The 26,226-nt window shown below is 39.7% G+C and overlaps 2 protein-coding genes across 3 annotated transcripts in view; both read right to left on the bottom strand.

Moving 5' to 3' along the window:
• STYX (serine/threonine/tyrosine interacting protein) overlaps window positions 1-2,333 on the bottom strand; it is a 52,018-nt gene extending 49,685 nt beyond the window's left edge. The window contains exon 1 of the mRNA XM_050796939.1: window positions 1,969-2,333. Coding sequence (XP_050652896.1) covers window positions 1,969-2,025 — 57 coding nt within the window. The 5' untranslated portion in view covers window positions 2,026-2,333. The remainder of the gene's footprint in view (window positions 1-1,968) is intronic.
• Window positions 2,334-4,499: 2,166 nt separating this feature from the next.
• PSMC6 (proteasome 26S subunit, ATPase 6) lies at window positions 4,500-26,196 on the bottom strand. 2 transcript variants are annotated; one of them, XM_050796925.1, is made up of 14 exons: window positions 26,051-26,196; window positions 24,976-25,055; window positions 24,843-24,882; window positions 24,554-24,606; window positions 21,892-21,959; window positions 21,535-21,649; window positions 19,089-19,176; window positions 14,647-14,708; window positions 14,437-14,560; window positions 13,404-13,465; window positions 11,494-11,614; window positions 11,285-11,365; window positions 8,466-8,537; window positions 4,500-4,994 (listed from the first exon to the last, which is right to left on the bottom strand). In XM_050796925.1, exons 1-14 carry the CDS (start codon window positions 26,175-26,177, stop codon window positions 4,876-4,878), a joined length of 1,212 nt encoding a protein of 403 aa, XP_050652882.1. In that variant the 5' UTR covers window positions 26,178-26,196; the 3' UTR covers window positions 4,500-4,875. The 2 variants fall into 2 exon arrangements, with proteins under 2 accessions (XP_050652882.1, XP_050652883.1); XM_050796926.1 differs by lacking the exon at window positions 26,051-26,196 and adding an exon at window positions 25,852-26,026.
• Window positions 26,197-26,226: the final 30 nt, after the last annotated feature.

Raw genomic sequence — 26,226 nt, forward strand, 5'->3', positions numbered from 1 at the left:
ACTCTTCATTCACATTATTGCATGTTAAGTATAAATTCATTTTTATAACTAGCCTAAATATGACCTCTTTTTTTCTTATTTAAGAGTATAATTGGCCGGGCACGGTGGCTCACGCCTGTAATCCCAGCACTTTGGGAGGCCAAGGCGGGCGGATCACAAGGTCAGGAGTTTGAGACCATCCTGGCCAACACGGCGAAACCCCGTCTCTACTAAAAATACAAAAAAAATTAGCCAGGCGTGGTAGCGGGTGCCTGTAGTCCCAGCTACTCGGGAGGCTGAGGCAGGAGAATTGCTTGCTTGAACCAGGACCCGAGGGGGAGGCTGCAGTGGGCTGAGATAGCGCCATTGCACTCCAGCCTGGGGCAACAAGAGTGAAACTCTGTCTCAAAAAAAGAAAAAAATAAAAAAAATTAAAAAAAATAAAGAGTATAGTTTTGGGCCAGGTGCGGTGGCTCACACCTGTAATCCTAACACTTTGGGAGGACAAGGCGGGAGGATCTTGAGGCCAAGAGTTCAAGACCAGCCTAAGGAACAACCCTATCGCTACAAAAAAATAAAATAAAAATAAGCCAGGTGTGGTTCCAGCTACTCGAGAGGCTGAGGTCAAAGGATGGCTTGGGCATGGGAGTTCGAGACTGCAGTGAACTGAGATCGCACCACTGCACTCCATTTTGCAATGGTGATACCCAGTCACAAAGTCTCTACTCTTAAAACAAATGTAATTGTCAAGCATCAATACCACAAGAGCGCCCTCCAAACAAAAATGTGAACCTAGGCCGGGCGCGGTGGCTCGCACCTGCAATCCCAGCACTTTGGGAAACCGAGGCGGGCGGATCACAAGGTCCAGAGATCGAGACCGCCCTGGCCAAAATGGTGAAACCCGTCTCCCCTAAAAATACAAAAATTAGCTGGGCGTGGTGGTGCGCGCCTGTAGTTCCAGCTACTCGGGAGGCTGAGGCAAGAGAATCGCTTGAACCCGGAAGGCGGAGGTTGCAGTGAACCGACATCGCACCACATAGCACTCCAGCCTGGTGACAGAGCAAGAATCCGTCTCAAGAAAAAAAAGAACCTCAAATGAAGATACTCAATAGAATAAATATTCGGAATAAACTGAATGGTCTCCTAAAAATAGGGCTTCATTTTTCCCAACTACTTTAAAGGTATTTTTAACTAGCGATGTTACATTTTCTTTCTTAATCCTACTAAAGCATAGCTGAGTATCTTCGTCTTGTTAATTTAGCCTCCAGAAAATTCTAATTTAGTAGTCTGCAATGCCGTTAAACGTTAAACTAGCAACAGATGAAAAATAAAATCCGAATAGAAACAGCAGGCAGGGATGTAAGGTGGAGTAAAAATAGCCACGAATTAGAAACCAGGAGAAAAGGTATATAGAATTTTACTTTCAATATTAATTTTCCTCCAAAGGTCGAGATTTCTGATTAAGAGTTATCAGATTCAGATGAGCTAGCTTTGAGACACTTTATTGTGCGGGTCATAGCTTTGTCTAAAAATAAAAAACTTTGGGAAACTTTTCGAAGGCGCGCTTCCAAACTTCAGGCGCCGAGTCTACTCCGCATGTGGGGCCATGTGTCCCACAAGTGAATCGTTTACACCACAGACATTCCTCAAAAGGAGATTAAAACCAACTTCGCTTTCAAGTTACTTTGACAATAAAAGAGGAACCTTACTCCAGGTCAGTCCTGGATGCCAACCAAGCCTAGGGACTCAGGGATTGCTTTTCCTCTTCTCAAATGTAAGTACACCAAACGCTGTCCCTCCGCGGGGTCTGGAAAGGACGAGAAACTCAGTCGGGATTGGAGCCGACTGCTCGGCCTCAGAGGTCCCGGGACGCCCTCAGGAGGCAGGGCGCCCGCGCAGGTGGGGGCTAAGACGGTTGGGGACTGGGATCGCCCCTCGGCCGGAGCCACAGGGAGAGGCCTGTGCATGGCAGCCACGGGGCCGACTCACCTCTGCGTCTTCCTTGCACTGTGGAAGGGAAGGGAACTCCAGCTTCATGTCCTCCATGGTGCTGGCCCGCGGGCTGGTGGGTGGGGTGGGAGAGTGTTACACAGCCGGCCGACCCTTGGGCTGGCTGCGGCGGCGGAAGGAAGGAGGGCCGGCGGAGCGGAGGGCTCACAGGCGGGCGGCGGGCTTAAACTAACACACGCAGACTAGAGGGTCCCAGTGACTCCAGCGGCGGCGGCGGCGAAGACGGATAAGAGGAGGGTCGGGCGTCTTACACCCGGCCGCCATGCCGCTGCCGTCTCCCTCCCCTAAAGTCTCCGCAACCCTCAGGCCGCCCAGGATCCAGCACGGGTACCAGCCCGACAACCGTCTCGCCGCCTCCCTCCCGCCCCCTCCACCCGCGCCGCCTCAGCCAATCCCAGCCCACGTTCGCCTTCTGCCCGCCCTCCGCCGCCGCCAGGTGTCAGCGCGCCACCACCCCTGCTCCGCCCCTTCGCTAGAGCGCAGACGCCGGGGGGTGGGGGAGCGGAGCCTCGGTTGCTGCTAGGCCACAGCTCACCCGGCGTGGAGGAGGCGGGGCTGCGGTGGGACAGGACGAGTGAAGGTCCTGGGAAAGGCAGTGGGGCGGTCCGAGCCAGCTCCGCCCTTTCCAGACAGGACGTAGAGCCCTTCTTTAACGTAAGAACAGACAGGCAAAACCTGCTACCCACCAGATAGTGGCATCCGAAAGGAAAGCTATAGTTTCTCCCCTCTCAAAATTCTGCACAATCTATGCTGAGTTTATAACCAAACGAAGAGTTCGATTTAAAATCACGTAGTGCCATACAGAAAATGAAACACCCATCACCTTTAAGCAAAGAATTAAACGGCTCAATGCTTTAACAATCTTAAAAGTATTTTAAGAGTACTTGAAAATACGACTCCGTTTAGATTACCTAGAAACTATCAAGAATGACAACTGAAAAAAATCAGAAAAAGGAACTGATAGCTGACTCAGTAAATTGTGTATAATACTGTAAAGCTTATTCCACTAATTATTATATTTTGAAATAAAATTAATAAACCACATGGCTTTTAATATCTTTTAAAAGGAGTTTGCCAGCCTGGGCAAAATAGTAAGACACCCCCCCAAAAAACTTTATTTTTTTAATTCCCTGGGCGTGGTGGCGTTTGCCTGTAAACCCACAATGAAAAGATTTGGACCAGGCACGGCGGCTCACGCCTGTAATCCCAGCACTTTGGGAGGCTGAAGTGGGCGGATCACCTGAGGTCGGGAGTTTGAGACCAGCCTGACCAACATGGAGAAACCCCGTCTCTACTAAAAATACAAAAATTAGCTGGGTGTGGTGGCCTATGCCTGTAATCCCAGCTATTTGGAAGGCTGAGGCAGGAGAACCACTTAAACCCGGGATGCAGAGGTTGCAGTGAGCCGAGATAGTGCCATTGCCCTCCAGTCTGGACAACAAGAGCAAAACTCTGTCTCAAAAACAGAAAAGAAAGGATTTGTACACCAAATTGATTCTTTAAAAAACAACCACTGCCACAAAGGTAAAAGGCAAGTTACTCATTAACTAAATGCAAATTATAAGTGAAAAGATCACGTAGATATTTGACTTAAACCTCCCCCGACATTCTTTTTATATTGTCACATAAAATGCACTGCCAACACATAGAAACAGAACTGTATAATTTGAGTATTAGATGGCTAACTTGAGCACTCCATTTTCTCTATCACTATTTTAACTGTTCTTCGTCTTTTAAAATTAAAAAAAGGCACATAATATCCTGCTAGGAAGTTTTTAATTTGAAGAATTATTGTGTAATTAGCTAGGTCATGTATTTTTGGTTCTTTAGTGTTTATGAAACTGAAGTTGTCTTTTCTTTTCACCAGCATCTTTAATAACTATTTATGCCTAATGATTCCTTTGTGTACTGTTATAGTTTTATTGCCAGATGATACGAGAAAGAATCATGTATAGGTAACAGAAATCTTGTTTTGAACATTTCTGACACTCCTACATCCCCTACATCATACACTCTTAGCCAGGTATCCATAGATACCTAAAGAGTCCTTGGATGAGCCTGGGAAACAATACATTTCCTGAAAGTACAGTATATGCAAAATTGTGTGTATGTTATAATATTTCCTGGAAGAGAGTCCAGACCTTCACATCCTCAACAGGGACCGATCATCTTACATAAACCAAGAAAACTAAGTCACATATTAGCAAATATTCCATTGAATCATACTCTTTAAAAAGTTATGGATGTGCATGTATATTTTCAATTAATCAACAATGAGCTTAATCACAGTAAATGAAGAATAGGTAAATACTATCTGGAAGGAGGAGTATAGACATACTCACACATCCATGTTTTATTTAAGAAGATGATCTTATGAACACCAAGTATGGGTACTATTTTTAAATAATATTCAAAAATCCACAATCCATCTGGGTTATCAAATAGTTTACTTGCTAAAGAACCTAAAGGACCATAGTAAATGTACTCTTAGAAAAGACAAGAATATATACGTAGGAGAACTAAATCAAACAGATTTTATTCAACTTTTTAGATGAGGAAAACAAATGATACAAAATAAGTCATAAGAAATGCTTTCTTATACCACTATCTCAAACAACTTTCAATGTTTTACAAAATGCTCACACAGCAAATATGAAAAGCTTCAACACTCTTCCTTTTGTAACTTGCTGCAATAAATGCAGCTTTAACAAACATACAAATTTCTTCTGTATCTTAAAAGTTGAATTACTAATTTTTATGATGTTACTCATATTTTTATTCATATACTTTTAATGACATCATTGCCAATACATACATTATTTTCTTTAACTTTATTTTTATATTAAGCCATATCTGTCATGCAGCCATCAAAAATCTTACAGTAAATTACACAGGTTTGTAGTCCAATTTAGACTCTAGCTTCTTAGAATCAGCCACTTTTCTGACTGCTTTCATGAAGTCTTCTTGTACTACAAAATCATGATCAGCACGAATTGCGAACATACCTGTGGAGAATAAAACCACATGATTGCTATATATCACATATGAATTATATGCTCATTACAAGAAAAACAATGTAATTCTATGGAATAAATGTGAAGTTTAGATTTATTACTTCTAAGCCAATAGTTCCAATTTGCTAAAAACCACCATCTTTTCTCAATTAAAATCCACAGGCTGGGTGCAGTGGCTCACACCTGTAATCCCAACACTTTGGGAGGCCAAGGTGGGCAGAGCGCAAGGTCAAGAGATTAAGACCATCCTGGTCAACATAGTGAAACCCCATCTCTACTAAAAAAAGGAAAAAAAGAAAAAAAAAATTAGCTGGGCATTGTGGCGCACGCCTGTAGTCCCAGCTACTCGAGAGGCTGAGGCAGGAGAATGGCTTGAACCCAGGAGGCGGAGGTTGCCGTGAGCCGAGATCGCGGCACTGCACTCCAGCCTGGCAACAGAACAAGACTCCATCTCAAAAACAAAAAAAAAACAAAAAAAATCCATAGTGGTGGTGTGATTATTTTCTAAAACAAAAACAGGTGAGACAATTATATGAATATTTAACATCCAGTTCAAGGCTGGGCACGGTGGCTCACAACTGTAATCCCAACACTTTGGGAAGCCAAGGTGGACAGATCACTTGGGGTCAGGAGTTTGAGACCAGCCTAGCCAACATGGTAAAACCCCGTCTCAAACACAAAAATTAGCCAGGCGTAGTGGTGGGCATCTGTAACCCTAGCTACTCGGGAGGCTGAGGCAGGAGAATTGCTTGAACCCAGGGGCGGAGGTTGCAGTGAGCCAAGATCATGCCACTGCAATCCAGTCTGGGTGACAGAGTGAGGCTCCATCTCAAAAAAATAAAATAAAATCAGGCTCAAATGGTCCCTGTATCTGACTGTAGGTCTTACTAAAAACAAGCATAAATAATCGAAACAAATCAAAACTACCAACACCACGTACACATTTTAAGCATAATTTAACTTGACAGGAGGCAATTTGCTAGAAGGCACACATTTATGGGGAAAAAAAAATCTTGAGTAAGTTTGATAGCCATTCTTTGTTAATATTCAAAAACTTTGAGAATAGGGAATCACACAGAAAGCCAACAGCGGGTTTTAGCAAAATTCAGAGTCATTATTCATGTGTTAAAATTTACCTAATTTATGTACAAATTGGTATTTTTATTTGATTCATATTTGAGTATCACAACTCAATTTTTTCCTTCAACTTTTTGACAAGTACCTTCTCAAATACTATTTGACAAAGAGGTGAAAGTTTCCTTGTATGTAGTTTATTAAACATTAGTTATGTCATGGATATGGGTCCCAGATTTTGAGATAATCCTAACTCATGATAAACTAAAGCAGATAAGGTTATTGCTGTTTACTAATTAAATGAATTCTATATTTCCACTGAGGATCTGCCTGCATCGAATTTTCACTTACATAAAATAAGGGAGTTAAAATAGAAGATTTCAAGGATTATTTCCTATCTTCTTTCCTTTCTAGATGTCTACATAAGGAAACAATCTATGTTGTCCTAGAAACCAGGTGAACGGAAATGACTGATTTTTAAAAAAATAAAGTTTCAAAACTTGTTTAGAAAGCTACAGTGAAACTAGGTAAGTTATTTTTGTAAACCCTGCACATATGGCTGTTTTCCAAATCTCTTTAGTGAATGAGTAAATCTGCACAAGAGATGCCTGGCCAGGCTTGGTAGCTTGCACCTGTAATCCCAGCACTTTGGGAGGCCCAGGTGGGTGGATTACTCGAGCCCAGGAATTTGAGACCAGCCTGGGCAACATGGTGAAACCTGTCTCTACAAAAAAATACAAAAATTAGCTGGGTGTGGTGGTGCATGCCTGTAGTCCCAGCTACTGGGAGATAAAGGAGAAATGATCAGGTCTGGGCTACAGGGAGCAGTGATCATGCCACTGCACTCTAGCCTGGGCCAGAGTGAGACTCCGTCTCAAAAGAAAAAATAAAACAGAGATATATTCTAATCCAAAAAAAGAAAATGTCAGGACCTGAACAGGAAGGGCAACTATAGTTGAATCAAGCGTATTTTAACTTACAGAAAAATGTTAACAAAAAAGGCTTGAAGTCTAAAAAGAAAGAATTTCAGTATGCTTCCAGATGTGAATATCCCACCTAGTTTAAAAAACTAAAATTTTAATCCACACAGAAGTTATAGCTCATTTGCAATAACTAAAGGTAAATTTGTAAGAATATGTAAGGAGAAAAAAGCATATAATTTGATAGCAACAGCCTTTAAGTTCACTGCACAGCTTGCATTTGGATTACAATCTAACCAAAACAATCTTCTGATAATAATTTGGTCTGGTTTATATTTTGGAAAGAGAATGTCATAAATTACTCTAACTTGTTCAAGCTATATGATGGTTTACCTCTAAACAGTTTAGTTTATTGATAAGGCTCTGTGAGCATGATTTACCCTGATTTGTATTGACAGCATTTCTAGACGTGAACGGAAGTATCCGAGCTGCATATTGATGCAGATACTGACTCACAGCATACCCAATACCCATGAAGATACTTGTACTGAGAAGCCCTCCCTGAGTAGCCACTTTAAACACTGTGTTGAATTTACTAAGGGTAAACATGATATGAAAAGCAAGAGGAAATCACATATTCTAATACTTAAGAAAATCTATAACCTATAAAGTCAGTAACTATACTGTAGAAGTTTATTTTTTCTATTTAAAGGTTCTGTATGGAAGACAAAAACTAAATGATTCTAGGTAGGGATGAAAGCTACTTGGTACTGGAAATAAAAATAGCATCACACAATTTTTACATACAATGTAGAAGTGAAAAAAAAAAAAAGTATCACACAACCCACAGAGAATTATATTTAAATACTACATTTTATACAAATGGCATGATCACATAATTCATAAATCAATCTTTCAAAACACTGCTCATAGACTAGTACCAGACAACATCCATGATCCATTTTGCAGCAGATACCTCTGGTGCTTGCCCATTCTAATTTCAGCCACAGGTGTAGTAGGCAATTCTGTAGAGCCTCAGACTTACTTCAGGGGGCCAGTGTTCTATTACATGCCTCTCCTTTCACATTCTGCCCTAAGGCATGTGGAAGTCCAAAGGAGTTAACACTACCAAGGGCAAATCTCATCCAATGGGGGATGAGTACTGGTAAATCAATGTTCTAGTCTCCCAACTTTCAGCTGGGTGATCCTAGTAGGCATTCTGTACGTTTCTCTGAGATCTAACCTCCCTTTCCTACAGCACCTACCTCAATGGTGCACCCTCATATTAGCTTTCCCTCTTTCCATCTCGCTTACCCTGTTTCTCCTATTTCCTGGAATCAATTCCTAAAAGAACAGCATGAACCGAAATCCTTGCAAAGTGTAGGCTCTGCTTTTGGACAAACTCAAAACAATTTCAGCAAATTTTAAAAATAAAAATCAATAGTAAAACTGTACTTTAAACCCTTACCTGCTTCAGTACAAACATTTCTCAGGTCTGCTCCATTAAAGCCATCTGAAAGCTTCACAATTGCTTCATAATCTGTTTAGAAAAAATATTGGAAATTAGTTTTAAAAATTAGACCTTTACTTGATTTATGCCCACATCGAAAATTTAAACTGAAGAGCTTACTTTGAGTTTGAACAGCTAGACATCACCTCTGTTAACATTCCACAATATTAATATCCAAAAACTAAGACTTCTGTTAAATAAACCAGTACCAAGCAGAATTAGACACACCCCTGAAACTTTAAAAACAGGAAATATCACCAAAATCTCAAAATACCTTAACCTATTTTTATACAGTGAAATAGCTATGCACATGTGAACTCCAGATACCTGTTAAGCTATGACTCTTGTCAAAACTGTAACCAAATCTTTAATTTGAATAAACCTATAACACTCAAAACCAATTATAACAATGGAATTTATTTTGTTTAATCATACAAGCCAAATATAAAGTACAGCAGAACTGAAAAGTAATCAGACATAATTGTATCACATGGAATTTTTGAATGCTACTGCAGGCATTAGCTAGCTTCTCTGGTTTCTGTGCAAGATTCAAGTGGTGAAGTATCAGATCTATGGTAGCAGTAACAAAGCGAGTTCTCCACCCACCCACATAACAGACATGAATCGAAGAGCTATAGGATTAGGGTAGCAGCAATGGATCTGATACAGAATAGTAAGAGAAATAAGACAGCACAGGCTACTACAGTTTGAATAACTTTGATGATGCACTCTTTGGTCAGGCAATATAGGGCATGTCGTTCTCTATTTGAAATCATACAGATATTCATGAATTGTCTTTAACCAGGTTTAAGTTCATTGTAAGCTTCCTGAAAGCAAGAATTCCCAAGGCTAGCACAATATCTGGCATCTAGCAAGAGTTCAGTATTTGTGGAAGAAACCTATCCATTGACATCCTTTGTTCAGTTCAGTCTTTCCAGTTCAAAACTCTCTAACAGGAGCAATGAAGATAGTGAAAGGCAACAATCAGCTATTTGTCATTATTTCAGACCATTAACTTCTAAAGAGTTTTTAAGGCTGCCTGGAAATTATACTAGATTTCCCTAGTCTGGAGGTCAGCAAACTTTTTATGTAAAGGGCCAGAGAGTAAATACTGTATGCTTTGCAGCCCATATGGTTTCTGTTGTTAACTATTCAACTCAGCTATTCTAGTAGGAAAGCAGCCATAGACAACAGATAAATGAGCATGCTCGGGTTACAACAAAACTTTGTTTCCAAAAACACAGGGCAGGCAGAATTTGGCCCACAAGCCATGTTTTACTGGCCTGTACCCTAGTCCAATCCCTCACTTCCATAGGTAATGACTTTATACCTTCTCCTCTGTCCTCAAATCTCTAATACTTCCCTATCTTCATTCTGAATGTGCATTCTACTTCACTGAGAAAACAGAAGCATTCAGAAAAAAACACTTCTACAAGTTCCTGCACTAAGAACCTGTCCTCATAAGCATCTATGTACTCTGCCTTTCCTCCAGTCTCATAAAAGTACACATATACATAGGGCCAATCCGTCTTCAAGGAAAGAACATTGCCAATTTCTCTTTCTCCTAGGTCATTCCCAGCAGCATTATTAAAAAAAAAAAAAAGAGGGGGTTGTAAACTCTTCCATCTTAAAGAAAACTCTGCCAAATCCTCATCAGCATTCCCCTTCTACTTCTTCTGTCCCCTCTGTGGAACTCTTAAAAAAGAAATGTCTAAACTCAATGCCTCTTCTCAATCTCTCTGAAACCCATCTGAAATAGGCTTTCACCTCCACCACTCCCAAGAAGCTACTTTTGACAAGATTATCAATTACCTCCACATAGTTAAATCCAAAGGTCTACTCTGAGAACTCTTTATCTGACCTATTGTCAGCATTTAACAGGAATAAATTTAAAACAAAACAACAACAACAAAAAAACCAAACCAAAAAAACCAGGCCGGGTACAGACGCACATGCCTGTTATCCCAGAACTTTGGGTGGCCGAGGTGGGCAGATTGCTTGAGCCCAGTAGTTCAAGATCAGCCTGGGCAACATGGTGAAACCCCTTCCCTACAAAAAAACAAGCCAGGGTTGGTGGTGTGTGCCTGCAGTCCCAGCTAATCAGGAGGGTGAGGTGTGAGGATCATTTGAGCTTGGGAGGCAGAAGTTGCAGTGAGCTGGGATCACACCACTGCACTCCAGCCTGGGCAAGAGTGAGACCCTATCTCTAAAAAATTACCTTCTTGGTCAGTCCTTCCCTATGCTAATCCTCCCTGTCGTTTAAAAATGTATATCCTCATGCCTGCTCCTGGCACTTCCCTAATTTCCTATCCCCCTTTTCTTTTTTTTTTCCCCTGAAACAGGGTCTTGCCAAACTGGAGTGCAGTCACATGATCATAGCTCCCTGCAGCTTCAAACTCCTGGCCTCAAGTGATCCTTCTGCCTTGGCCTCCCAAAGCATTAGGATTACAGGAGTGAGCCACCATGCCCACCCCCCACTTTCTTGCTTTATTTTTCTCCATAGCACTTACCATCATCTATTATACTTTGTTTTACTAACTTTATCTGTTTTTTCCTAACAAGAATGTAAGTTATCTAATGGCAGAAATTTGTCTGTTTTGTTCCTTGATATATCGTCAGCCCTTACAAAACACTTACAATGGTTCCTAGCATATAGTAGATGCTCAATAACTATTTGCTGAATTTAAAACCAGATTTAGGAAACTATCAGTAATTTCTAACAGTATTTTTCTTCATTTACCAAATGTAAATACATATAAAATAGATGACTTCCTTACCTATTTCACCATGCTTTGTAATGGGACCTGCGTGGATTTTCAGTATGTCTAACCTTGCTTGTTCATTTGGCAAATCAATATCTGAAAATAAAAAATTATTTTATAGTCCAGTTTTATCTTTTATAAAATACAGTGGAAGGTGAAGTGAAGCACGGAAAAACAAATGGGCACAAAGGGAAATAGGTAGTAGGTGAAGAACCTTAACTCACGTATTTTTCTATCTAATCTTCCTGGACGCAGCAAAGCAGGATCCAGTGTATCTGGTCTGTTTGTAGCCATGATCATTTTAACTCTATGCAGAGTATCAAATCCATCCATTTGATTCAGTAACTAAGAATATTAAGAATCAGATTGTACAAACATTCTAACCATTAAAAAAATAGCATGCACCTTTTATATATCTAATGCCATGAAATGTATTGTCTACTGATAGATATGTTCTATCTTCAGAATGGTCATTTGATAGAATTCTAATTTTCTCTCTATTATATAAAGGGATATACTTTCTAGCCTCAAAGTTCTAAGCTAGATTATGTGCCTTTTAATAGCTATGTATCTTTCTATAGCTACCAGGTAGTTTTAATAAATCTGAAGGCTTCCATCATGTCAAGAATTATGAAATTAAACTATGTGGATCTAATTTCCAATGTCCAAAATTTTATCAATTTTTTTAAAAATAAAAGCTAATAATAAAATCCAATATATAAAGTGCTTATGATATGTCAGATACAACATTTATATTAGGATAACTGGATACAAAGATTTTTCTACAAATTTGATAGTAAACCCATAATTTTTTTTTTTTGAGACAGAGTTTCACTCTGTCACCCAGGCTGGAGTATAGTGGCCTGATCATTGCTCACTGCAACCTCCGCCTCCTGGGCTCAACCAGTCCTCCCACCTCAACCTCCTGAGTAGCTGAGGGACTGTTTTTTTTTGTTTTTTGTTTTGAGACAGATTCTTGCTCTGTTGCCCAGGCTGGAATGCAATGGGGCGATCTCAGCTCACTGCAACCTCTGCCTCTTTGTTCAAGCAATTCTCCTGCCTCAGCCTCCTGAATAACTGGGATTACAGGCACGTGCCACCACGCCCAGCTAATTTTTGTATCTTTAGTAGAGACACTACATTGGCCAGGCTGGTCCTGATGCCCAGACCTCATGATCTGCCCATCTGGGCCTCCCAAAGTGCTGGGATTACAGGCAGAAGTTACCATGTCTGGTCTATTTTTTCAAATAATTCTGTACACAGAAATATTGAAAGACATAAAAAATATTGTCTCAATTTCTAAAGTTTTCTTGAATAAATGAAAAACCTTACTGCATTTAACAAACTAAAATATAGCTAGTCTGACAATGTGTTAGTTGATGATATATTTAGTTACTTGAATAAAATTAGTATTTGTGTCATTTAAAAATATCTCAATTTAAGGTTTCTAAGATATTTTATAATTTCCAAATACTATGTATCTTCTGAGCAGATCTGTATAATTTATGAAAAGAGATTTTTCAAATACTCCTAAGAAGAAAGAATTTGACACTGCATTTCCCATGCTACCTAGTTTCTATTTGAAGTGGCAAATGTATTTGGACTCTTGCTATCACTTTTACAGAATTTGGAGTGGGGAAAGGTAAAACTGGGGGAAAGCTTTATGTGCATTCTTTCATTGTGTCAACTATCCTCTTCAATTATCACAACTATTTTAATTGCCTCAGTCTCAGCAATAAAGTGAGAGAAAAAATAATTTTTAGAGCAGCTGCATACATAATTATAGCTCATTTATTGCCAACGGTCTTAATATGACCATTACATAAAATGTCTTCATAAAACTACCACAAGATCACATTCATAAGAATCAATTTAAATATATGAATGACTGATCTGCTCAAAACACACAGAATAGTACAGGTATATACCAAATGGAATTTGGCAGATAGCCTTATTTTCTAGTAGTCATTTTCTTAGAGTTTGTGATAGAGAAACATGTTCGTTCCTGACAATATTTTCAAATTTTATATTTCATTTAAAATGTTCTATATATTTTGACTATCAAATATGCAATGTTCAGTTCTTCATTTAATAAACACTGGTTTCTTTATAAACCCCCTTTACTAAATATTACCTCCATTAACGTTCTCTGAATCTCTCTGTCAGCTGAAGTACCCTCAGAAAACCGACGACCACCTAAAATAGTAGAGTTGGAAATTTATATGCATTACTCTTTTCCTCTATAACCATCATTTGAGAAAACAGAACATAACAGTCTGTGCTTAAAACATTAAGATGAAAACTAAAGAGTAAGAATTATGCTGACAAAGTTAGACTTGATTTTGGTGTAACATTTCTCATTTTGTTAAAGTGAAAGGTTTATTTATTTATTTATTGAGATGGAGTCTCGCTCTGTCGCCAAGCTGCAGTGCAGTGGTGTGATCTCAGCTCACTGCAACCTACATCTCCTGGATTCAAGTGATTCTCGTGCCTCAGCCTCCTCGGTAGCTGGGATTACAGGTACATGCCACCACATCCAGCTAATTTTTGTATTTTTAGTAGAGACAGGGTTTCACCATGTTGGCCAGGATGGTCTCAATCTCCTGACCTCGTGATCTGCCCACCTAGGCCTCCCAAAGTGCGGGGATTACAGGCACGAGCCACCACACCCGGCCATGAAAGGTTATTAAAACTGGTTAAAGTAACATCTAATTCATTGTGGTATCTACTTCATACAAGTCACAATTACAGATTAAGAGGGGGGGAAAAAGGTTCTTTTACATTTATTTATTTTTTATTTATTTATTTATTTATTTATTTATTTATTTTTTGAGACGGAGTCTCGCTTTGTCACCCAGGCTGGAGTGCAGTGGTACGATCTTGGCTCACTGCAAGCTCCGCCTCCCGGGTTCACGCCATTCTCCTGCCTCAGCCTCCGAGTATCTGGGACCACAGGTGCACACCACCATGCCCAGCTAATTTTTTGTATTTTTAGTAGAGACGGGGTTTCACCGTGTTAGCCAGGATGGTCTCAATCTCCTGACCTCGTGATCTGCCCACCTCGGCCTCCCAAAGTGTTGGGATTACAGGCGTGAGCCACCGTGCGTGGCGGTTCTTTTACATTTAAAAAAAAGTCCTAAAACTTTCAACAAGGGTGTTATTCTTACCAATAGCATCTATTTCATCCATAAAAATAATGCATGGTTGATGGTCTCTGGCATAATTAAACATTTCTCTGATCAAACGAGCACTTTCACCAATGTACTTGTCTACAATAGAACTAGATACAACCTGATTAAAGGAAAAACAGGAAGGTAAATATAAGACAATTCAAGTAAAATTAAATTTCAATAAGTACAAAATAATCTTCCCTTTACCTTTAAGAAATTGCAGTCCAGCTGGCTAGCAACGGCTCGTGCCAAGAGTGTTTTTCCCGTACCTAAGAATGACAAAAAGAAGTCTTAATTATATGGTAAGGTAGAAAAAATTTGTTTTGAGACAGGCAATCACTCTGTCACCTAGGCTGGAGTGTGGCGAGATCACAGTTCACTGCAACCGTGACCTGCCAGGCCCAAGCGATTTTCCCACCTCAGCCTCCCAAGTAGCTGGGATCACAGGCACGTGCCATCACGCACAGCTAAGTTTTTTGTTTGTCTGTTTGTTTTTCAGAGACGGGGTCTCTCTGTGTTGCCCAGGCTGGTCTTGAACTCCTGGGCTCAAGTGATACTGCCACCTCGGCCTCCCAAAGTGCTGGGCTTACAGACAGAGGCCACCGCACCCGGCCTATGTGAAACAAACATTTAAAATCCTTTTAAGAATATAATCGTTTGGCAAGTAAATTTTCCAAAATGAAAGCTAAATCCTAAATAGAATTTTCATTTAAAATTCCAAAGTACTTGGCCCGGTGTGGTGGCTCACGCCTATAATCCCAGCACTTTGGGAAGCTGAGGTGGGTGGACCACGAGGTCAGGAGATTGAAACACAGTGAAACCCCATCTCTACTAAAAATGCAAAAAATTAGCCGGGTGTGGTGGCACGTGCCTGTAGTCCCACCTACCGGGGAGGCTGAGGCAGGAGAATCGCTTGAATCCGGGAGGTGGAGGTTGCAGTGAGCCAATAATCTTGCCACTGCACGCCAGCCTGGGTGACAGAGTAAGACCCGGTCTCAAATAGAAAAAAATTCCAAAGTACTTTTGCTCTCGACATTAAAATTTTAATCAAAATATAATTTTTTAAAATCAATTTTAAATTGACAAATAAATTGTATATTTATGGGTTAAATTATGATATATGTATATATTGAAGAATGATTAAATCAGGCGAATCTACATATCCATCACCTCACATGCTTATCATTACTTTGTGGTTAGAACATTTAAAATCTACTTTTAGCAATTTTGAAATAGCTAATACATTATTATAGTCACCATGCTATGCAATAAATCACCTCCTAAGTGAACTTTATATCCTTTGTTGAACATCTCCCCATCCCCATACACCACCACAACTTGTAGTAATGACCATTCTACTCTTGGTTTCTATGAGTTCAATTTTTAACACATGAAAATGAGATTATGTGGTAACTGTCTTTCTATGTCTGGCTTATTTCACTTAGTATAACATCCTCTAGATTCATCCATATTGTCACAAATGACAGGGTTTCCTTTTTAAAGGCTGAATAGTATTCCAGTGTGTATATTTACATTTCTTTTTCTTTTTTTTTTGAGACAGAGTTTCACTCTTGTTGCCCAGGCTGGAGTGCAATGGTGCGACCTTGGCTCACCGCAACCTCCACCTCGCAGGTTCAAGTGATTCTCCTGCCTCTGCCTCCCGAGTAGCTGGGATTACAGGCATGAACTACCACACCCAGCTAATTTTGTATTTTCAGCAGAGACGGGGTTTCTCCATGTTGGTCAGGCTGGTCTCGAACTCCTGACCTCAGGTGATCCACCTGCCTCAGCCTCCCAAAGTGCTGGGATTACAGGCATGAGCCACCACACCTGGCCACCACATTTTCTTTATCCATTCATCCATTGATGGGCAATTTTTAGGCCATTTCTGTATCTTGGCTATTGTGAAATAATCATGGGAGGGCAGCTATCTCTGACACACTGATTTCAATTCCTTTAGATATAAACCCAGAAGTGGGATTGCTGAATCATACGGTAATTCTATTTTTAGTTTTTTGAGGAACCTCCATGTTTTCAAAAATGGCTGTGCTAATTTACATTCCCACCAAGAGTGTACAAGGGTTCTTTCTTTTTTCTCCACATGCTGCAAACACTTGTTATCTTTTGTCTTTTTTATAATAGCTATCTACTTACAACATGGACTATGACAGAAACTGCTGTTACATTAAAATACATTGGTCTATCCTGCACACTGGATCTTTTACTTATGAATATTTTAACATCAAGTATTGATTATTTGGAAAGTACTGGTTGAGTTATGGAAATCTTCCAAATGTTGACATTTTTCATTACACAATATAAAAAATTTTTGTTATTCTCACGACTTATCCGATCAGAAAAGTCTTTAAGTATTAATATATTACAAGGCTGCCATGGCTGAGCAATGTGGCTCATGTCTATAATCCCAGCACTTTGGGAGGCTGAGGTGGTTGGGTTGCTTGAGCCCAGGAATTCAAGACTAGCCTGGGCAACATGGCAAAACCCTGCCTCTACTAAAAACACAAAAATTAGCCTGGCATAGTGGCACACACCTGTAGTCCCAGCTACTCTGGAGGCTGAGGTGGGAGAATCACCTGAGCCCAAGAGGTAGAAGTTGCAGTGAGCCAAGATGATCACGCCACTGCACTCCAGCCTGTGCAACAGAGTAAGACCTTATCTAAAAAAATAAAAAAAGGAAAAAGAAAAGAAAAAAAAGAAAAAGCTGTCAACCACATAGTGCCAGATATATGTTTTTAAAAATTCTAATTTTCACCTGACAATTCAAATTTTATCACTGGCAACAGATGGTGTCAGTTGTTTAACATGACAGGCTCAATTTGTTCGCTTTGGAAAAAATGTGAGCCAAATAACCAAAAACCAGTCTTGAGTAATCAATAACTAATAACCAGTAACCAGTCTGATAACCACAGTATGTTTGTAAATGGTCCATTCAAGCAAAAACACTATTGCATAAAAAGCAACGAATTCAGCTGGCAACTTAAATAACTGCACAAGTGCTTTTCTTTTTTTTTTTTTTTTGAGACGGAGTCTCGCTCTGTAACCAGGCTGGAGTGCAGTGGCTGGATCTCAGCTCACTGCAAGCTCCGCCTCCCGGGTTTACGCCATTCTCCTGCCTCAGCCTCCCGAGTAGCTGGGACTACAGGCGCCTGCCACCTCGCCCGGCTAGTTTTTTGTAGTTTTAGTTTTTTGTAGTTTTAGTAGAGACGGGGTTTCACTGTGTTCGCCAGGATGGTCTCGATCTCCTGACTTCGTGATCCGCCCGTCTCGGCCTCCCAAAGTGCTGGGATTACAGGCTTGAGCCACCGCGCCCGGCCAACAAGTGCTTTTCTTAAAGACAACTATCTTATTCAATATGCAGCAGAAATACTTTATATGTATTTTCCATTTCATCACAAAGAACACAAAATATTACCCAAAGATGAAGATTTAATAAAATTAATAATTTTTACTGTTTCACCAAGGACTTTAAAGTGAAACTGACTTTTTTTTTACACAGCAAGTATGTGGCAGTAAAAAACACAATGGTTACTAACTAGTACTGTTTCATGCCACTAACGCTGATTCACGCTACAGTGCAAGTAATTTAATTTTAACCATGTTGCTCTTAACACCATCAGCACAAATGTCAGCACAGTGGAAGAGCCAAACAACATTTTAGTTTTTTGTTTTGTGTCATTGTGGGGCTATGTATGTCAAGCAGTAGGCTATTGGTACATTTCCCTTACATAAAAAAAATTTTTTTTTTTTTTTTTTTGAGAAGTCCAGCCAGGCTGGAGCGCGATCTCGGCTCACTGCAACCTCTGCCTCCCAGGTTCAAGCAATTCTCCTGCCTCAGCTTCCTGAGTAACTGGGATTACAGGTGTGCGCCACCACGCCTGGCTAATTTTTGTATTTTTAGTAGAGACAGGGTTTCATCATGTTGGTTGGCCACGCTGGTCTCAAACTCCTGACTTCCGGTGATACGCCCACCTCGGCCTCCCAAAGTGCAGGGATTATAGATATGAGCCACTGCGCCTGGCTTAACATTTTAGTATTGTAGAGTAGTTTTGACCTTACAGATTCCATGAAAGCACCTCTAGATCTGTGAACCACAATTTGAAGACTATTAAACTAGAATCACATGGCCTGTTAAGATAAATATACTGTGAGGCACAAATGCACTAAGCATGCCTGAAAGAACAGTAGACATAAATATTCTCTCATTCTCACTCTGAACAGAGTAGAAGTTGGAACTACCCACATCAAATTTCCATCTTATGGCCACACACAGTGGTTCATGCCTGTAATCCCAACATTTTGGGAGGCCAAGGTGGGCAGATCGCTTGAGTCCAGGAGTTTGAGACAGCCCGAGCAACATGGCAAAATCGCTTCTCTGCAAAACATACAAAAATTAACCAGGCATGGTGATGCATGCCTGCAGTCTCAGCTACTCGGGAGACTGAGGTGGGAGAATCACTTGAGCCCGGAAGGCAGAGGTTGCAGTTAGCCAAGATTGTGCCACTGCACTAAAGCCTGGGCAATAGAGAGACCCTGTCTCAAAAAGAAAATAAAAATTTAAAAAATTTTCATTTTTTTTATTCCTTAATTCATTTATCTTATTGGTGGAGTAGAAATAATTCAATACCAACCTGGTGGTCCATATAACAAACAGCCTTTTGGAGGTATTATTCCTACACGCTGAAATAACTCTGGGTTTGTAAGAGGTAATTCTATCACCTAGAAAGGAAGTTAAATGTTTCTTAAAAAGTTAGTCAAGATTTTTAATGTACTTTCAAATACTTTAAGTCAAATATTACCTTAATTAGGTGTACACATCATAATTCATAATAGACCTAGACTTCCATGCTAGGTAAAACCATTTATATTAAGAGGTTTTGCTTTAGGTAGATTTAAGATCTCTTAAATCTAAAAAAATTTAAATAGTGTTTTTTAAATAAACCACACACTTGATTGGGGTGATGGTTATGCAGATATATTACTTGTCCAAACATATTTGAAATGTACACTTAAGAATCTACATTTTTTAAATGTAAATTATACCTCAATTAAAAATTAGACTACAAAAAAATCAGTTAAGTCGAAAGAACATATAAACAAAAAACACAACTCAAAAGATCTATACTAGTTTGCATTTGAAAATACAACACAAAATAATTCTGAAATGGGGGATGGATTTGATAACATACCAAGAGAAAAGGTATATGAAATTTTTATCTGTTGGTGTTTTGCCACAGCAGCTTTAAAAGAACAGTATGTTCTGCTCTCAAGATTGATTCAAGGAAGAAAAGTGGAGACTAGAGATATTGAGGATCTGAAAGTCCAATTTAAATTACTTATAGTACCAGTAACTTGAGAGAGAAATTCCTTTTTTGTTTTTTTTTTTTTTGAGACGGACTCTATTGCCCAGGCTGGAGTGCAATGCTGCGATCTTTGCTCATTGCAACCTCTGCCTCCCAGGTACAAGAGATTCTCCTGTCTCAGCCTCCTGAGTAGCTGGGACTACAGGTACCTACCACCACACCTGGCTAATTTTTATATTTTTAGAAGAGATGGGGTTTCACCTTATTGGCAGGCTTGTCTTGAACTCCTGACCTCAGATGATCCACCCACCTTGGCCTCCCAAAGTGCTGGGATTATAGGCCTGAGCCACCACAACCAACCGATAGAGAAATTTCTATCGAATAGTTGTGTTGGGCTAGGTGTGGTGGCTCACGCCTGTAAATCCCAACACTTTGGGAGGCCAAGGCTGGAGGATGACTTGAGTTCAGGAGTTCGAGACACAGCCTGGACAACATAGTGAAAACCCATCTCTACAAAAATAAAAAAATTAGTCAAGTGTGGTGATGCATGCCTTGAGCTACTTGGGAGGGTGAGGTGAGAAGATGACTTCGGCCTGGGAAGTAGAGGTTGTAGTGAGCTGAGATTGCACCATTGCATTCTAGCATGGGCAAAAGAAACAGACCCTGTCTCAAAAGAAAAAAAAAAGTTGTGTCCATATGTGCATAAAGTGTGACTGGGAAAAGCTAGAAGTGAGAGAAATCAATACTCTAAAGTGCAAAGTATCTGCAGACAGTAAAGGATACCGCATGTACACATGGGATTCTTTCTGCTCCTATGGCTAATGCAGCAAATCGCTGTTGAAAGTAAGCTTTCACCGTTCTATGAAGCACTTGTTCTTCCTTTGTTGTCCTTTCATTAAATACAGGTGAGAACTGCCTTTTTTTTTTTTTTTTACACTTAGACCAGTGCTTCTTCAAGTATTGTCAAAGAAAAAGTTGGTTTCATAATCACCTGGAATGCTAATTTCTGTGCCTGCTCCCAATCTAGTCCATCAAAACCACTCAGAGGGCCTAGTAATCTGTATTTTTAATAAGTGTTCCAAAAAAAATTAATGTACTGAAGTATGAAAACTGGCTTAAGGTTTAAATCAGATTGTGTAAGACATTCCAATTACTCCCATTAACTCCTAAATATTCACAGCCTAATTTAGGATGAAATCCATAGGACAATGTAATTTGCTTTACAGATAACAGTTAAGAAGCTGTCTGTGCTATGAAGTAAGGCAATCCTGATTTGATTCTTCACCTAAAAGTTTAAAAGATTTAAGACAATTCTAAAGCCAGTGGTTTTCTTGAATGGCAGCAAACAGCTTTAACAAAATAAAATATTTAAGGAATAGGTACCCTACCCTTCAGTAAGCGTGGGAAGCTAGTATTAATGAGGTTATGGAAAAAACTCATTGCACACATTATCCCAAGTAACTTATTATGATAATCAAAACCACAGCACATCAGATTACATCAATTATTCTTAGCTTTTTCTCCGTTCCTTTGCCACAAAAAGAGCAGGATTTTTCTAAAACCAATTTATCTCCAAATAAAAAAAGCAGTAATTTTCACAGCTAGAAATTCAGTGTTATTCTTCTTAGCAAGAATAGTAAATGCATAATATTCTTAACTACCATTTAGATAATTTAGACAAAAAGTACTTTTTCATCCTGTTTCTCCTGTGAAGAATCCTAAAACTACTAGTATTTATTACCTAAGCTCAGAGAACAAAGCACCCAGTACCAACCTCTCTTAATTCCCGGATCTGTTCTGATAGCCCTCCAATCTCAGAATAAGAAACATTCCCAGGGTCCTCATGAGACATGTTATAAACCAATGGATCCACTTCTCTTGGCAAATATCTAGAATGAAAAGGTAAGTATTTTTATTTTGGAAGATATATTTTCTCTCAGCCTACAGATAGCATACAGATAACTTGCTCATGCAAACACCTGCAGCTGATCTCAAAAAGATGTGCTTAATTAGAAACTAGTAAAAGGTAAAAAGTGCCAAAATATTCAGTGATCTCAAGAAGCATGTATCTCAGATAAAAACCACCCTTTGTGAAAAATAAAAGGTAAACTCAATAGAATAAGAAACCCACCTCATGATAGTTAGTGTAGTCATATCCAAAGCAACTCTTGTTCCTGGCTTCAGCTTACTTTTGTCAAGCTAGTTTTGTAAAACAAAAGATATTACATAAACACTTAAGAAAGGAATAACACTCTACCGAGAGTTTAATATTTAGAAGTCAAATACTCATTTTTACCCTTCAGAGAGAACACAAATATCAGATTATAAACTCCATGCTAACAAAATGGCGTATAAAATAAGTAATTTAAAGTGATTTCTGCCTGCCCCTTAAAAGAATGCCCCTTTGTGTAATCTCAGTGTAAAATGTGAAATGACTAATATGCAAAGCTTGAGGTGGCAATGGTACAGTGACTTTGGGAATTGCTACCAAAGCATTTATAGAAAAATCCCTTAGTGAACATTCTAGGGAGAGGAAAGGGAAGCATTTTAAAGGTGTGCTCATCAGATTTATTTTGAAATGTACAGCTTCTGGGAAGAATGTGTGTTAAATGCTCATGAGAATAGGGAAAAATGCAGTTTCCCCTTAGAGATTTTTATTAAAATGCTTTAAAATGAAAGTCCCAAAACCCAGCAACCATCATTCATGCCTTTGCTACATGACAGGCACATGCTGAGCACATTACACATTAGGTTCAACCATACTAAATAACTTCTTGGCATATCTGGCTAAAATTGATAGAATTTAATAGATCCATCTCACACTCAGGATATTGTTACTTTTCCAAGATGAAGTTCCTCTTGTTTTTTTTTTTTTTGAGACGGAGTCTCTGTCACCCAGGCTGGAGTGCAGTGGTGCCATCTTGGTTCACTGCAACTTCTGCCTCCTGGGTTTAGACAATTTTCCTGCCTCAGCCTCCTGAGTAGCTGGGATTACAGGTGTACGCCACCACGCCTGGTTAATTTTTTTTTGTATTTTTAGTAAAGACAGGGTTGAACCATGTTGGTCAGGCTGGTCTTGAACTCCTGACCTCATGATCTGCCCACTTTGGCCTCTCAAAGTGCTGGGATTACAGGCATGAGTCACCCCATCTGGCCCAAGTTACTTTTCTTTTCTTCTTTTTTTGAGACAGAGTCTCACTGTCTCCCAGGCTGGAGTGCAGTGGCGTGCATGATCTAGGCTCACTGCCAGCTCTGCCTCCCAGGTTCAAGTTATTCTCCTGCCTCAGCCTCCCGAGTAGCTGGGACCACGGGCGCCCACCACCACGCCTGGCTAATTTTTTTGTGTGTTTTTTAGTAGAGACGGGGTTTCATCGTGTTATCCAGGATGGTCTCAATCTCCTGACCTCGTGATTCACCCACCTCAGCGTCCCAAAGTGCTGGGATTACAGGCGTGAGCCATCGCGCCTGGCCAAGTTACCTTTTAATAGTTTAAAAAATTGCCTGCCAATACAATTTCAGAATCATATAAATTACCACTTGTCACAGGATTTTACAAAGAGCTCAAATTTAGGAAGACAGGCAAAACACTAGGATTAATATAACAATTAAAGAAAGAAAAACGGCTAAGAAGTGAGGTTACTTGAAAAAAGAAGAGGACAGATCAATATGAAGCTATTTCAATGTTTACATCTATAGGGAATACAGACTGAGTATTCTTAATCTGAAAATCCAAAATGCTCCACATGTGAAATTTTTTGAATGCTGACATGATGCTCAAACAAAATGCTCATTGGAGCATGTCGAATTTTTGATGTTTTTAATTAGGGATGCTCTATGAGTATAATGTAAATATTCTAAAATCTGAAGAAAAAAAAAGCCAAAATCAAAAGCATATTTCTGGCTCAAGTATTTTGGATAAGGGATACTCAACTTATATATACTTTGGCTTTTCTAATGTTTCTAGTTTTCAAATACAGTCTTGCCCTCATGCAACCTGAAATATCTTAGAAATGCCAACTTTTGGCATCCACAGAGCCCTGAAAGGGACATAAAAACCCCTTGTCAGTTTAGGTATCTAATATTTTGACTTAGAAAATGTCAACCACTTATATACTAGGCAAAATCCTAATATGAGATTTAGTTTCTGGATTAAATTATCTTTTACAGCCATGTTCTGTGAACGTTTTAAAACCTGAACCTGAAATGACAATAAAACAGAGAAAGCTCTTCCAATGAATTTAAAAGAATTCTCTATCTAAGGGCACTTTCTAAAGAATAGTACATAAATTGATTTCAGACACTACTGAATGACTTGAGGTCATTTGTTGGCATCGTTGATAACTATAAAATAAAATTGAGAATTATTTCAACTTGCCCTACCCTAATCCAAATGACCTTATACAAAATTAACCTAGGCCATGGTACAGTCCATAAGTAACAGTTCTGAATGTTTAAATATAAACACAGGTAGCGGATGGTATCTAACACTTGTAAGTCCTCTTTAAAAATGACATTAAAATGTCTATTTTCCAGTTCTAAAATACTTTTATTTCTAAGTGGCTATTAATAGATCTCACTGAGACAATGTAATACAGTAGCAAGTACAGAATGCTAGGAGTCAAAGCCCATGGTTTGAATTCAGGCTTTGTTAATAACTAGCTATGTCTGAACAAATCATCCTTGTGAGTTATGGGAATAAATGCCCGACCTGCTTGCCTCAAGAATTAGAGACAATAACTTACATGAAACTACTTTTGTCAATCATCAGGCCCTATACAAATATAAAGTATTACCTGTCGACGACAACCCACAACATATCTTGGTCCATTGGTAGCTTTAACAATGACTAGAAGAAAAAACATAAAAGAACTAATTGAAAAATAGAAAGTAAAAAAATACATATCCACGTTGATAGAGGGTTTAGTTGTATTTCTGTCCTCCAAGAAGACATTAGTTGAAGGAAAACTTAAGTCTATGCAAAAATACTATCTCTCTGCATTATTGTCATTAAAATAGTAAGCATTTCAAAAGTTAGAGAGAGGTGGGCTATTTCTTTACTAATTAATGAGTTAATTCACTCACATTTTTCTTCAGTTAACTGTTTAAGCACTTCACCCACAATCTAAGGAAGAAAATAAAAAGCATTACTTTTTGGCAACAGCTAAATAAAAAAGCAAATTACCATGACCCCTATTCCCCAAACTCCATTACCTACCTGCCCGACACTTTGTAGGGCCTTCAGATCATTCTCAGACTTTTCGTACTGCTTGGTAAGTTCTTTTAATTGTTCCCTTACTGAAATAATACAATTTGAACATTTATAATTGAACAGTAATCTTAGTGTGTTTAAGTGGCTACTTCTCACTTTACTGTTTACGTAAGTCTATTTCACTTTACCTAAGTTTCCCATCCACTATTTCAAACCATACAAGACATAATGCTGTTTGTAATGAGTAGGTGGCATGTATAACAACAAAATGTTACAGAGAAAGCACCATATTTTTATTTTCTTGATCGGCAATACTTGTTTAAGCACATCTTAAGTTATATTCTTAACAGATATTGACACCCTGACACTTAGGATTTGCGACTACAAATCCGAATGATAATCAGACCCTTCCTCACCTCTTCACCTACCCACTTGGATTATTCTCTGATATTCTACCCTAAATAAAGTCAACAAATGCAGTTCTCCACAGAATCATTTAATTATGGTCCTCCTTCATTTAATTAAACCACTCATGCATTTCAATGAAAATGAAAAAAAAGTTAAGCACTCAGGAGGTAAGGGAAATTTGTATGCCTGATACAGTACAACACGAAACACGACAAAAGACGATATGGGTTATTATGACAACTGGAACACTTCTCTCCAAAGCTCCGCGGCCGTCTTTCGACTCCAAGAACAAGCCGACTCCCTGAGTCTCATCTCTTGTTTGAGCTTGCTTGACTCAAGCGCCTTTCCCTCTTCAAGTCCCGGGACTCCACCAGCACTACCCTCCTTGCACCCTAACCCGGGAAACATCCTCGGCCCACTTCCCCGCTCCTCCTCTACTTCTTTTTCATTTCCACCTCAAGGCCGTTCTGTCACCTGGGCTGAACTGGTCCTTTTCTACACGCGAAGGAGTGCTGCTCCACAAGCTCAGGGCCGGATGACAAAGCGCCTTGTCCCTCACCGAGGCCTGGTCATCTCTAAGGCTCGGTTGCTGGGCTCGGCCAAAGGCTTCTACTTTGTCAGAGGCAGAAGCGAATCGAGGCACTTGATTACATGGAAAGAAAGGTGCACTCACACTCCTTAAGACGGCCGTCGATCTCCTTGTGCTCAAGCAGCTTCTTGCGGTAGTCCTGAAGCGCCTTATCTCTAGGGTCCGCCATGATGAGAAGCCGTCTCTCATAGGGGATGCCGGGAATGGCCATGGCCGTCCGGGCGGGGGAAGGGGCGGGGCGAGGGACGAAACCCGGCCTG

This window comes from Macaca thibetana, chromosome 7 (genome assembly GCF_024542745.1).
Source record: "Macaca thibetana thibetana isolate TM-01 chromosome 7, ASM2454274v1, whole genome shotgun sequence".
NCBI lineage: Eukaryota > Metazoa > Chordata > Mammalia > Primates > Cercopithecidae > Macaca > Macaca thibetana.

Bases quoted from the DNA above. Each gene is read 5' to 3' on its own strand.
- PSMC6 (XM_050796925.1), bottom strand. From the start codon at position 26,177: ATGGCCATTCCCGGCATCCCCTATGAGAGACGGCTTCTCATCATGGCG. The intron at 21,650-21,891 runs GTGGGTTTCTTA...TTTTCATTCTAG, and splicing joins ACTACACTAACTATCATGAG to ATATTTGCCAAGAGAAGTGG. The intron at 14,561-14,646 runs GTAAAGGGAAGA...TCCTTTAATCAG, and splicing joins TGGACTGCAATTTCTTAAAG to GTTGTATCTAGTTCTATTGT.